At 58.8% G+C, this 13909-nt stretch overlaps 2 protein-coding genes across 6 annotated transcripts in view; both read left to right on the top strand.

Annotated features, from left to right (window-relative positions):
- Positions 1–7942: 7942 nt before the first annotated feature.
- Positions 7943–9979, top strand: NHLRC4 (NHL repeat containing 4). Its single transcript, XM_086759482.1, has one exon. The coding sequence runs from the start codon at positions 8573–8575 to the stop codon at positions 9683–9685; it is 1113 nt and encodes a 370-aa protein (XP_086615608.1). The 5' UTR covers positions 7943–8572; the 3' UTR covers positions 9686–9979.
- A 1585-nt stretch (positions 9980–11564) lies between these two features.
- Positions 11565–13909, top strand: part of PIGQ (phosphatidylinositol glycan anchor biosynthesis class Q) — a 34485-nt gene continuing 32140 nt past the window's right edge. For 3 of the 5 annotated variants that reach the window (XR_015260184.1, XM_086759476.1, XM_086759473.1), the window contains exon 1: positions 11862–12139. Coding sequence is in view for 2 of the 5 variants with exons in the window: in XM_086759476.1 (XP_086615602.1) it covers positions 12125–12139 (15 nt within the window). In the remaining 3 variants the exon portion in view is untranslated. Of the gene's footprint in view, positions 11581–11683; positions 11818–11861; positions 12140–13909 lie in introns of those variants that run through there. The other 2 variants (XM_086759475.1, XM_086759474.1) reach the window with 2 other exon arrangements.

Genomic DNA, 13909 nt, shown 5'->3' with positions numbered 1-13909 from the left:
CCCTCCTCACCAAGCACCTCACCCGCTCCCAGCAGCCTGCCAGTTGCTCTCCAGCTTCTTCTGCCACCCTGGGCCCCCCTGTCACCCTGGGCTCCTCTGTCACCCTGGGCCCCTCTGTCACCTCCCTTCCCAGCTCCCTCACTCGCACAGCCCTGGCAGCTGCTGTCCCACATGCCTGCTTCTCCCTGTCCCCCCATCTCAGGGTCCCTGCTCCCACGCCAGCTCCTCTGTGCATCCTTCATGCCGGGACCCTCCTCCAGCGCACGGGCACAGCCGAGAAGCTGGAGCCCCGTTTTCCCCGTGACACCCTTCCCTGCCCACTCAACCTTGACCTCCTCTGAGGAACAACAGGGCACGTGGGGTGCCTCTGCTCACCCTGGAGCCCCATCTCCTCCAAGCTCCAAGCATCACGTTGGGGTTTTTTAGCAGATCCCCATCTGCACTTGGGTACTTTGGAGGTCCAAGGCACCGAAGGGGTGGCTGAGCTCTGTGACGAGCAGCCCTGAGTTCCAGCAGGAGACCAGAGCACCGGGCAGTGCTGTCCTTCACCCCTTTCTAGCTGAGATATTGCTTGCACACAAGGGCCAGCAGCCCTCCTCACATCGCTCCCTGTCTCCCTCACTGCTGCAGAAAGCCAGGGGGGCCAGCAGGAGGCGGAGGCCGATGACACAGTATTTATTGTTCACAGTTTGACGAATGTACAAAACAAAAACCAAACCATTAAAGGGAAAACCTCTGAGCGGGAGTCGCTGGTGTCTGCTTTGTTCTCCTCTCCGGGGAGCTCTGCCTGCTCCAGCTGGACCATGCAGTGGTCCCACACCACGGCTCTCCATCATGGAGCCACGCACTTCCTGGTTTCGGAGGCTCAGGGTTAGCCTCCAGTGGGATGTGGCCAGATGTCGACACTGGCTGCACGTGGTTGGTATTCACATGGGTGTATTTTGACTGGTTCCTTCTGCCAGATCAGCGCTGGGACCCCCCTGGCTTGTCCCATGCTGGGGAGAGGGGCACTCCACTATGTCTGACGGCAGTCGTCAGGAGGAGAAACGCCCTCACAGGAGCCATGGAGGTCCTAAATCCTCCTGCAGACGTCCCTGCACATGCTCATGGCCTTTTCCTTCTGAAAGAGGCAGCCCAGCTCCCTTGATGAGCTGGGCCACGGGACCCTGGCACTGGAACCCAGGTCCTGGTGCAAGGAAGGGTAGAGGAGAGCGTGGGGGCAAGTCCCAGGTTCCCAGTGTCACCCTGCTGCTCAGCCTCTGCCCCTTGTCCCCAGGGGTGCTGGTGGCACCCCCATGGAGGCGATGCCTCCCCTCCCTGCTCTCCCACAGCCGTCCAGAGCAATCCCCTGCCCAGGGACTCCGGCCACCAGGATGGGACCTTCAGGAGGTGGCTGAGCTGGTGGCACCATTCCAGTTGAAAAGATGAAAGCATTTACCTTTGCATTTAAATAATGGATGGCAGTTGAACTACCAGGGTGGCTTATCTGCCCTGCAATCTGCACCCCCAGGGCCCTCGGCCCACTCCAGCACAGGGCCCATTACACCGCTGTTTGGTCACCCTCAAGGCATCTGACAGCGAGCCACCTCCGATAGCCATCTTTCTTGGTCATGGTTGACTACAGTCCCCCTCCTTGCATGTCCCCCTCCACCCTCCTGCCAAGCCAAGACCAGTCCCAATCACTAGCTGGAGGACCCAGCCAAATCCCTCCCCTGCCCTGCCCAGGCCAGCAGCCCCCCTTCTCCCGGGGCAGGGGGGACGTGGGGTCACAGCAGGTCCCCAGCACAGCTCGGGGGCCAGCAGCGCCTGGTCAATGGAGCTGCACAACTTTTATGGGTTTCTAACCCCAGGTGGGTACAGCTGCTCCTGCTCCTTCTCCTCGGGGTTCAGGAGTAACGGAGAGCTGGGGGATTCAGAGGGGGAAGTTTCCTAATAAACAAACCCTCAGGGAAGGCTTATCTCGGGCCAGGCAGGGGAAGGAACAACATTTCAAGGTTCCTTGTAAAAGGGGAGGTTGTTGCTCTCGGCAGGAGGACATGGCCCCAGGGAAGCTGAGAGCAGAGCTGGGACGCGGAGGGAGAGGAGCTGGGACACCCAGGGAAAGGAGCTGGGACACCACGGGTGCTGCATCCCCTGGTTTCCCTGGCTTGATGGCAAAGGGCCAGCAGCAAATTTTGGGGATGGATCCCACATTGGAACGGGCCAGCGGCTGCAGAGGCACAGTCCCCAGGGCTGCGTGGTGGACAGCGGGGGCTGCGGTGGGCACTGCCTTCTCCCACCGCACCCCAGTTTGGCAGGGGAACTCCCGTCCAAGGGATGGAGCAGCATGGCTGAAATGACAGGGGGAAGGCTGGCGCTGAGGTGCCCTGCCTGCTGCGTCCGGGCCAGCTGGCCGTGTCGAGGCGTCCCGCAACCCAACCGCGGCGGAGCCGGGGTGCGGGGCGCTCACTCGTAACGCTGGGCTACCAGGTGGAACCAGCCGGGGACGAGAAGTGGTTCCTGCCCAGCACAACCAGTTTTCTCTTACCCCAGCACGGGCAGGCAAGAGCTCGGAGCAGTGGAAAGTTACCAAAAGCGGGCTAAAGAAGGGCCAAGGTCGGCCAGGAGATTTCTGAGCAGACGTGTGAAGCTGCAAAGACAACCTGGAGCAGAATAGCTCTGTCTCGGGCAGGAGGGAGGTAACGAACCAGCACTTGACGGCGGCGGCAGGGCTGTGCGTGGCGTGCACTCTCACTGTGAGCCAAGGGCAGGGAGATACCGGGCTGGGAGGACAAATCAGGAATTGCCCCCAAAGGGTCTCCAGGTCCCAGGGAGCCTGTTCCAGTCCACCTTGCGAGGTTTTCTTTCTGTCAAATGGCCGCACGCCCGGGGGAGTTTCCCCATGAGTAAGGAGCAGTGGCATTTTCAGAAGCTCCTAGAAGATAGGGCAGGGCCAGGAGGAACACCGTTCTCTTTGTCTCTTCCTCAGTCCTCTTCTCAGCCTTGTCCCTCCCTTCGCTTGGAAGCATCCGCGCAGCAGGAGCGAGCAAGGGGGGATGCTGGCTGCCCCCAAGGCAGAAGTGTCACCCTGGGGCCGGTGGCTCACCACGGGAGCAGCACAGATGTGCCGAGACCTGGCAGGCGCCCGATCCGCAACAGCGATGCAGCCCTGTGCCACTGTCTGCTCTCACCCCAACCGCAGCTCTTGGGGAAGAACCACAAGTCCTCCTCATCCTCCTGGGATCATCTCTGTGGGAGGAAGAGCAGCAGAGCTCAGGCAGCCCAGAAGGCACCACCCCGTGCGTGGCCTGCGGCTCACCTTGGACCTGCTGCTCCCAGCTGTTTGTTTGATGGCTCCTCGCCATCACGGCCACCGTGGTGGCATCACTGCCTCCAGCTGTGCCCTGGCGCCTGTCCCCTGGCTCTGCTGGGACACTGCAGCGGTTCAGGACTGCCACAAACCCCTCAAACCCCAGCAGGCAGCAAGGGGCAGGGAACCACAGGGCGTTCCCAGAGGACTGCAGCTCCGGAGCTGCTCGGGCAGCGGTTCTGTTCTCCATCCCTCCACGGCATGCAGCCAGAGCAGGCGAGCGCGCAAGAGCAGCTGTCCCATCTCCTCAGCTTTAAGTGAGGAAAAAAAGAGGACAAAAAGCTACAAAATTTCCCTGCTGCGTCTTCCCCCTGCTTCCTTTCCCTGCTCCTGGCAGTCTCCCACCGGATCGTTTCCCTGGGTATTTGCCCGGGATAAAACCATTCTGGCTTTGGAGCTGGATCAAAGGCCCATGGAAGGAAGCACTGGGGGTTCAAGTATTTAAAAGAGCTGGGGCAGGTGAGAACGGTGCTCTGGCTGGTGCCGAGGGGAGAGGGTCTCCCTCGGGCACCACGGGCTACGGCAGGGTGAGATCCCAGCTGAGGACGGTGTTTAACCAGCTCCTGCCCACTCCTCTGCCTGGAGAGTGCACGCAGGGCGGCTGCGTGTGCCAAACCCAGGCGATGCAGGAGAGGCGGAGTCGTGCCATGGCACCAGGGATGGGTGCTTCCCGCTGCTGCGCCCTTGGGGTGCGGGGCAAGATGCTGAGGGTGCAGGGCTTGAGAAGGAAGGAGGAAATGTTCAACAGTGCCCCTGGACCCCTCCTCACTGGGATGAGAATGGGGCTGTGTTTGCAGAAAGCATCTGCCCCTTTCCTGCTTCCCAGACGGCCTGGGGACATCATCCCCTGCCAGGACATGAGGCCGCAGGAGCCAGGCTAGAGTGGGATGGAGGGAGCCAGGCTGGTGGGACCACTGCCCGGCTCCCACAGCCCCGGGGACAGGCTGGTGCCTGCGGTGGGTGGGGAAGGGGGTAGCAATCACAGAATCACAGAAGGGTTTGGGTGGGAAGGGAGCACTAAAGCCCACCCAGTCCAACGCCCTGCCAGGAGCAGGGACATCTCCAACCAGATCAGGTTGCTCAGAGCCCCGGCCAACCTGGCCTGGAATGTTTCCAGGGATGGGGCATCCACCACCTCTCTGGGCAACCTGGGACAGTGCTCCACCACCCTCAGCGTAAAAAAATTTTTCCTAATATCCAATCTGAACCTACCTCCCTCAATGGGGATGCTGCCACCAGGGTCAGCCGGGGCTCACCCACGGGGCTCCTCCCAGCAGGAAAGGGGCTGGGAAAGGGGCTGGCACAGTGCCGATGCCCCACTGTACTTCACAGCTTTTGGCCCTCTAAGCCAGGCTCAAGTGAAAGCCTGATGTCTCAAAGAGGATTAACTTCCTAATCCTTGTGAGCCTCGTGAGAGCGGGAGGCTGCGGAGGAGGAACAGAGGAAGGGAGAAGCTGAGGCATCAGCTCAGCCCTTATCAGACCCTGGAGAATCTTCTCCACGGGTTAGCTGACCAGCAGCAGGGACCCTGGGATGCCCATGCCAGCCAGAGGACAGTGCCAGGGCAATTTTAGGGACCAGAGCAGTTACAGGTTTCCTTCCTGGAGGGGTTTCCGTGCTGCCTGAAGAGGAGTTGAATTCTTGCTCTCTCCTCCGTGTCCCTGGGTTTAGGAAGCCCCAGCTTCAGTCTGCACCATCCCCCAGCGTCCCCGAGCCCCTGAGTGCCCCAACTGGGCACTGCTGGCCCTTTGGGGACAGCGGGGGTGCACAGCCAGGACAAGGGCTCTGCTGGGGCTGGAGGTGGTGTTTTCTGCCTGTGGCTGCGCAGGCTGATGCTCCAGCTTCCCACCGAAAGCTCTTGTGCAGTCCTGGGACACCACTTCCCGCTGCATGCACACACACACACACATAGTAAATTGCATTTTTTTTGTAATTAGTGCTAATTATCCTCCCGGTTGTTTGGATAGACAGAGCCGCCTGCCGTCTCTGCAAAGAAATGACAGGACCGTGTCCAGCCCCAGCCAGCCGGACACTCGCCCGCCGGCCGCTTCATCCCTGCCATCCGCGTCCCCTGACCCAGCCCCGGGGGCGTGAGCCAGGCGGGGAAATGCTCTCAATGGATGGGTTTGGGGTTTTTTCCCACAAGGCTGAGACTGGGTAGCAAGGACATTGGCTGGTCCCACGGGATCTCTCTCCGGTTCCCTGGAGGCATGCACAGTGCCAAGCGATGCCGTGCCCTGGGCACGGGGACTGGCAGAGACCCAGGGCTTGCACCTTCCTTGTGAACACTCGAGCAGGAGCTGCTGTCCTTGCCCCAGGGGAGGAAAAGCCCCAGGGGGAAAAGTTCACCACTAAGGCCTGCAAGTAACTCTGGGAAAGCCTGAACTGGACCCAAACTCTCTTCCCCCTGGTCCACCTCCAGCCCCAGCAGCCAGACCATGCCCCCGTCCTTGAACCCTGCAGCTCCCAGTGCCAGCGTGGGCATGGGCTGTGCCAGGGCCCTGCCATGACACAGGCATCTCCTGGGGTTCCGGGGGTGGCTCTCAAACAGGTTGTGACAGAGCCACGGTCCTGGAAAGGTGAAGAGGAGCCCCAGGGCCAGGCTGTGTTTGTTTATCCTGGTGATGGAGCTCACAACAGCGAAACAAAAGGTCAGACCCCGTTGCCCTGGGAGATGGTTTTTGAAGCTGCCTGCCGTCCTGCTGGGGCTCGGATGGAGAGGCCTGGTGCTTGTCATGTCAACTTATTTTTCTAATTTTGGCTGGTAATAGGTCTCAAGCAGCCCCGCAGACGCTGTGAGCTTCAGGAGTGCACTGATCCAGGACCAGAAGGGCCCTAAACACACGGAGAGAGGAGCACCCAGCCCCGGGGCTTCGGAGGCAGATCCGCAACCCACATCCTTCATCCCAAGGGCCAGGCATGTGCGGCTCCTCCAGGCATCCCGAAAGGTGAGGTGAATCTGATCCAAACTTTATTTACCTTTGGCCCAGCTGAGTAATGAACAGACGCAAACCTCTTCAAGCCTTGGCCAGGTTGAAGGCGGATGCTTTGGGCTCGCTGCTGGCAGGGGAGGACTGAGCGTGGTCAGCAAGCTCCGACCGGCCCCTCGCAGGCTGGTCCTGGCTCACTCTGCTTTTACTCCTCCTCCTCTTTGTTGGAGCTGAACCGATAAACGTCACCGTCAGCTCCAAACACGGCCTTGCCCAGCTGTGAGCAGCCGGGGTTGAGCGACGCGGGGACGGAGAGCAGGGCTGTGCTCTGCGTCCCAGCTGATCTGCCTCTGTCGTCGCTGGACCTCAAAGCTTGACATGGCAAAAACCACCAGTGATTTTGTGAGCGGGGAGACTGAGGCACGCAACCGCACAGTACCCAGGGTGGGCACAGAGGGAGACAGCAAAGGAGCCAGGAGCCCTGATTCGAGGTGTGAGAGTGCCCCTGTCCCACCTCAGCAGCTGCGTCTCACGCTGAGGGTCAGCTGGAGCATATCGGTGCCTTTGCCTCTACATAAAAGCCTCAAAATGTCCATGCAGCTTGGGCACCTTGGGGTTTCTGCCTCCTCTGGCAGGAGCAGGTAGGGAGATGTAGCCTGATCCTGGAGGAAAGGCACCTTCTCTCTGGGCATGAGACCAGCAGGGAGTAAAAACTGCGCGTATCAGCCCTCGTCTCGCTGCTTCTGGTTGTCAGCACAAGGAGTTTCTGTGTTTACCCAAACGCGAGGGCAATCGCCCGTCACTAACAACACAAGATCCCTTGGCCCCGCTGCCCTGAGCCCGGCGAGGAAGCAGGACGGAGCCAGCGGGAGGGCAGCGCTGCCGGGGAAGGGACAAGCGGCCCCCAGGACAACGAGACGGAGGTACAAGATCTGCTGAGCTGGGCTTGTGGTCACATGTGTGGTTGTTGGCCTGAGCTGTGCTGGGGACGGCATCAGGGCCCTCTTCCTGGGCTTAGACCTGTGAATGAGCAGCTCAGGCTTAACTCAGGACACACCTTCACGGGCCTGATGGCAGCTTGGGACGCTCGGGAAGCGAGGTGGACACTCGTGGTGCTAGAGGCGTGGTGGCTGGCACATTGGCTCCCTGGTTGGTGACTCAGTTTCCCCATCTGTAAAATCCAGTTTCTTGGATGCTGAACTCTGCCCAGCTCTGAAGGAGGACCCTGAGTAGCAGTCATGGAGGGCTTGCTTCCACCAAGCAGGTCTCTGCCATCAGAGACACAAAGCTCTAGGGAAGCAGGTGGCAAAGCCATTCCCAAGCCCCAAAACCAGCAGAAACTGGATTCCCTCCACGTTCACACTCATCTCCACCATCATGTATCTGTGTTTGATAGCTCTGCGAGTATTCAGGGGGTGATTTTTAGACAATTGTGGTATCTCAGCTGTGGTTTGGGGAAGCATTACTTCTGCAGGCAGCACAGAGCACAGGACAGCAGGCAACCATGGGACACAGGGTGATCAAGGTGGAGTGGTGGCTTGCAAACAACTCAGGACAGCCAAGTGTGTCCGTAACAATAACAATAAACACATTTAAAACAACGTTAACTTCTGGCTCTCCAGAACTTTAATGAGGCCACACTTCTGTTAACATTTCTCTTACCAGCTCTTGGCTGTGTGCTGTGAGCCGTGCTCCGACCAGCCCCTGGAGAGCACAGAGCAGGGCTGGGCTGCCATCTCTGCCTGTTGGGGGACGCATTCCTTATCACTTCAGAACAGAGGTGGAGTGGGCAAAAGAGAAATTGTGGCTCTCGTGGCTGAAAAAGTTGTTTGTGTAGGTTGAATGTGTCCTTCAGAGCAGTACCTTCTGGAATAGTCACCCTCAGTGTCTCCCGTGTTAGCATGGACTGAGCATGGTTTAGAGAGACGAGACAGAAAACAAGGGTAAGAAGTTAAAGACATGTGAGAAGCCACTAATGTCGGGGACCAGAGAGGTGGAGGTCCCGTCCAACGTGCTCACGCACAGGGCTCTCCTTTACACTGAAATCCTCAGGCCAGATCTGGCATCAGCCAAGCTGTCGGTGAAGCTGATGGACCTTTTTGGCTGGTTCCTCCAGCTGCAGATCCAGCTTGCAGACTCTCTCATTTCTGTGCCATGGTCCCTGATTGTCTTTATACGCTGAGCACGTAACTAGCTGGCGGGGCTGTGATCTGGTCTCTGTCACATCAGGGTGAATCCAGCCTTGCACCAACACCTTGAGCCTGGGTAGACAGCAAGCGCCGGAGCTCAGAGCATGTCCCCAGAGATGGCAGCAGGCAGGGACAGTAACGGTCCTACTGCTTCCCCCAACAGGGACGAGAGATTTGTCATGGACTACACTCTGGAGACCAGCCAGCAAAAGGAGAAGCTTCTGAAAACCATCTACACCCTCCAGCTGAAGTCAATCGCCACGCTCCAGACAGCCAGCCCGCTGCTGAGCAGCCAGCGCGGCATGGGCATGGTGACGCAGCGCCAAGTCCACCAGCTGGCAGATAAGGCCAAAAGCCTGTGTGGAGACCTGGACAACATTAGGAACCTCCTCCACTACTGCCAGGATGACCTGGTCCGGCAGATCCCCAACCCCACCGGCAGCCGCTATGGAGCAGTAAGTGGGATCCATTGCTCCCGAGATGGATCCATCTACGTGACAGCCGAGAGCACTCCCTGGGTTCACATCCTCAGCAGCACAGGCAAAACGTTGCAGTCTCTGTCCTGCCAGCAAATCGGGAAGGAAAGTGGTGCTTTCCTGCCGGAAGATGTGACTGTGACTCGGACGGGAATGGTGGCTGCAGCTGACATGATGAATGGAGCCATCTGGGTCTTCAACCCTCACACCAGCCTCTCCAAGGGGGAATGGATAAAGATCAGAAAGGTTGGTTCCCCCCGGGGTATTGGCGTGGACTCCATGGGCAAGATCTTGGTAGCAGACTATGCACAAGGCCAAATCCACAGCTTTGCTCTGGACCACGCCTTCAAGACACTCAATATTCACTCAGTCCCCAACCTGCAGGGACCTCGCTACATCAGTCCAGCGCCCAACGGAGGCTTTGTGGTAAGCGAGGAGTGCGGAGACGTGAAGGTCTTCACAAGCAGCCGTAAGCTCCTCTGCTCCCTCAGCAGCAAGTACGGACACCGGTTTGGCAACCCAGCTGGGGTCTGCGTTGACGTGGATGGCAGCATCATGGTGGCAGATGAGCAGCGCCGCACGGTCCACTTGTTCCCGGAGCACGGGGCTCCCATCTGCCTGGTGTCCGCAGGGCTGCGGAGGCCCGCCGGCGTGGCTTGCTCCTCCTTCGGGCACCTCTTTGTGGCAGATGCAGGGGAGAACTGTGTCAAAGTCTTTAAGTACCGTGTGAGGCCCCCTTAGAGCCCCACCAACCCTGGGGCATCGTGTGGTGGCCCCAGCATGACACCCAGGCAGGGAGTGGGGTTGTCTCCACTGCAGCCCCACTGAGCTTCGGGTCTGCTGGTGAGCTGTGAGCTCCGCTGCTCCCGTAGCTGGGCATTGTCCCCATACCTGACTGCCTTATTGCCTTCCAGCTTCTCCAGACGGCAGAAGCAAGGACTGGACCAGCTCTGAGTTTCTTGGACCCACCAGTAGCTAAAGGAGGACCGAGCTGCCCAGAAACAGCCACCGTTGGTGCCTTGGCAAACTCGTTATCACCACACCCTTGAATCCCTGTGTGTTTTTGCAAAGATAATATAAATATTTCTCTTCCTTGCACACTGTTTTTACGCGGCGATGGTTCCACCTTCCTGACGCCAGAGTATGACTGGAGGGGTAAAGGCCAGGCTGGAGCTGGCCGCCACGGTCAATCTGGCATGCTGGGTTTGCAGCGGACTTCAGGAGAACGGGAAAATGAATGTAACCCATTCCGTGCTCCATTCCTGACCTCTACAGGGAAGCAACCACTACTGCATGGAGTAAGTTGCATATGGGGATGTAGAATCGCTCGCACCAACCCAGGTCCTGGGGCTGAGCCCACCCTGCCGTCCTGTTCTCCCCTGGAGAGGAGGGCTCCGGGAGCCACAGCCACTGCCCTTATCAGGAGAGGCCAGGGGAAAGCAGGCAGGGTGTGGTGGGGGAGGGAAGGGCGTTTTCCTCTCCTCCCTCCAGCCTTAGGCATGACCCTCAGCTCCATAACAGACCTTGCAGTGTCCTCCCAGACCCCTTCTCCCTGCAGAGCAAGGTGGCCCCAGGAGCGAGCCCAGCAGCAGGGAGGGATGGGGCATCCACCGCCTCTCTGGGCAACCTGGGCCAGTGCTTCACTACCCTCAGCATAAAACATTTCTTCCTGATGTGCAATCTGAATCTGCCTCCCTCTATTTTAAACCCTGACCCCTCGTCCTGTCACAGCAGGCCCTGCTGAAGAGTCTCTCCCCACCTTTCCCACCAGCCCCCTTTAGGCACTGGGAGCCGCTCTCAGGTCTCCCCGGAGCCTCCTCTTCTCCAGGCTGAACAGCCCCAGCTCTCTCAGCCTGGCCTCACAGCAGAGCTGCTCCAGCCCTCCCATCATCTGCGTGGCCTCCTCTGGACCCTCTCCAACCGCTCCACGTCCTTCTGATGTTGGGGGCTCCAGAGCTGGACGCAGCGCTGCAGGGGGGTCTCCCCAGAGCGGAGCAGAGGGGCAGAATCCCCTCCCTCGCCCTGCTGCCCACGCTGCTGGGGATGCAGCCCAGGGTGCCGTTGGTTTCTGGGCTGTGAGCGCACGTTGCCGGCTCACGTTGAGCTTCTCGCCCACCAGCACCCCCAAGCCCTTCTCCTCAGGGCTGCTCTCCATCCCTTCTCCCCCAGCCTGGATTTGTGCTGGGATTGCCCCCACCCACGTGCAGGACCTTGCCCTTGGCCTGGCTGAACTCCATGAGGTTGGCACGGGCTGACCTCTCCAGCCTGGCCAGGTCCCTCTGGATGGATCCCTCCCCTCCAGCGTGTCGACGGCACCACACAGCTCGGTGTCATCAGCGAACTTGCTGAGGGTGCACTGCATCCCACTGTCCATGTCGCCGACAGAGATGTTGAACAGGGCCGGGCCCAACATGGGCCCCTCGGGGACCCCACTCATGAGCGGTCTCCACCTGGACATCGAGCCGTTGACCGCAACTCTCTGCGTGCGGCCATCCAGCCGCAGGACAAGGTGGCCCCCCCAGGAAAGGCCTTGCCCCAGGCCCGGGCAATGCCACTCGTGAGGGCCGGGCGGGCTGCGGCTCCTTATCGGTCCCGCGGGAAGGCGCTGGGCCAGCCCCGGGGAGCGGCGCTGCCGGGTAAGCCGGGGCAGCCCCCCTCGCTCCGGGCTGCCGGGCCAGGCGGCCTCACAAACCGACGGGGAACGGGGAGCGAGCAGGGAGGGACAGCGGCAGCGGGCAGCCCCGCAGCGCGGGCGGAACGCGGCAGCCCGGCTGGCGGGGCCGGGCGGGCGGCCCCGGCGCGCTGCACAGCCCCGGCGCTAGCGGCGTCTCCGGGCAACCGGTTCCCCGGAAGCGGGCGGCGTGGAGCGGGCGGTAGGCGGCGGCGGGCAGGGCCTGGGCGGCGGGGGGGAGCGGAAGGGCCCGGTCGCGGAGGGGTCTTCCCCGGCTCCGCCTGCCCTCAGCGGCCCGGCCCCGGGGCTCCCTCCCCGCCGAGGCCGGGCCACCGCTGTGAGCCCTCACCGGTGCGAGCCTGGGCCGGGGGCGTCGCAGGGGCGGCCCGAGGGCCGGCGGGCGGTGATTAAACCTCCTTCGGCTGGGACGAGGGGTGCCGGGGAGGAGGCTGCTGTCTGTCTGCCCACCCGTGCGCCGAGATCACGTTTAAAAACCACGGAAGCACGGGATGAGCAAGACGCTGGTGGGCTTTGTGGGGGGAGAGGCCTGCCTCCGCTCCCCCGGGACAGCCGTGGCTTGTCGGTGCTTTCTGTACCTGCGGGCCCGGTGGCCCTAAACCCCCTGGAAGGACCTCGGGGTGCTCAGGCTGGGGTTTGCCGAGGGGTGGGCGCGCTTGGCAGGGCTGGTGCTGGTGGGCGGCTGCGTGGTGAGACCAGGGCTGCATCCCACTCTTTGCCTTTGCTTTTCCGTCTGAAATTCTGAAATGAATCGGTCTTTTCTTCGTGTGTTGATTGCATTGATAGAGTTTAGGCGGTGTCCGTTGTCGGGTTTGCTGCGCCCAAGATCGTTACGTTGATGCTGTGTGGGGTCTTGGGGGAAAGCTGGGCCTTTCCGGCAAAAATGGGCAGACTTCAGGCACTTTGTGAGCACAGAGGGTATTTCTATTAAAATCAGCAGCGGTGAAACAGTTGAGTGTAATGACATTTAAAATGTCAGCTTTAGATTTCAGACGGTCTGTTGCAATGACTAAGGTGGGATGCGCAGCCAGTTGTGGATCTGGGAATTCAAGCTCCCAGGTTACTACCGTATGCCGCATTAACATATGGATAGTTGATAGTTTTCAACTATCGAGATGTTTTTTGCAGCCTAAAAATTGTGTTAGAGTCCCCTCTGCCGTATCTGCAGCAGCCAGAGGATAGATGATGTGCTTGGGCGTTATTTAACCCGAGCGATCGCCACAGCAGCTAGCTGCGGAAAACTACGGTAATTTAACAGGCTGAGGGAGATAGAAAAGGAAAACATGAGAAGTGTTTCTCCTCCATGAAAAATTTTCCTAGATGACTGTGGCTATCTTTTAGAAAAAAAAAAACTCAGTGAAAAATAAATGTTTGAATTAAGAGTCGGTTGATAATTCCCTGAAATGTCCAATGGATGGGCCAGCTGTGCAGGGACACTGGAACTCTCTTGTAGCGGTAACAACTGTGACTTCTCTTGAGGAAAAAAAAAGAATTAAAATTCAACTTTAAAAAGTTATCTGTCGAATATTAGTGGTGGTAGCTTTGGTAATTAAAATAGAAACCCTGAAAAACACTGTTGAAGTACTTATTTTTTTTTCATTTTTCTCTGGATTCTTTAAAATATTGAGCTGAATTTAAGTTTTTAGAGCATTCAGTTATTGGTAAACTTCACTGTAAGGTTTTGATCCTGTGATATAGCTAGATGTTATCACACTAGCTAAATTTATATTCTTTTAAATAATTTCTAGGATATGCTTGTATGTACATTCCCAACATGTTCAATCTGTTATTTTTCCTTTCAGAGCCCCTGTATTGATATAATTTATTTCTTTTTTTCCTGTCTGTGGGTCCTTGAAAAAGGATTTTTTTTTTTTTCATAACCTAAAGCTAAATCATGAAGGAAATCTTTTCTCATGGAATCGCAGAGTCACAGAGGGTTTGGTTGGGAAGGGACCTTTCAAGCCCACCCAGTCCAACCCCCTGCCAGGAGCAGGGACATCTCCAACTGGATCAGGTTGCTCAGAGCCCCGGCCAACCTGGCCTGGAATGTTTCCAGGGATGGGGCATCCACCACCTCGCTGGGCAACCTGGGCCAGTGCTCCAACACCTTCAGTGTAAAACATTTCTTCCTTAAGTCCAGTCTGAATCTGCTTCCTTCTATTTTAAACCCATGACCCCTCGTCCTGTCACAGCAGGCCCTGCTGAAGAGTCTCTCCCCACCTTTCCCACCAGCCCCCTTTAGGCACTGGGAGCCGCTCTCAGGTCTCCCCGGAGCC

The sequence above is a fragment of the Chlamydotis macqueenii genome, chromosome 15, assembly GCF_036417535.1.
Source record: "Chlamydotis macqueenii isolate bChlMac1 chromosome 15, bChlMac1.mat, whole genome shotgun sequence".
NCBI classification, from domain to species: Eukaryota; Metazoa; Chordata; class Aves; order Otidiformes; family Otididae; genus Chlamydotis; species Chlamydotis macqueenii.
Note: the sequence above shows the minus strand (reverse complement) of the source record. Positions and strands in the feature narration are given on the sequence as shown.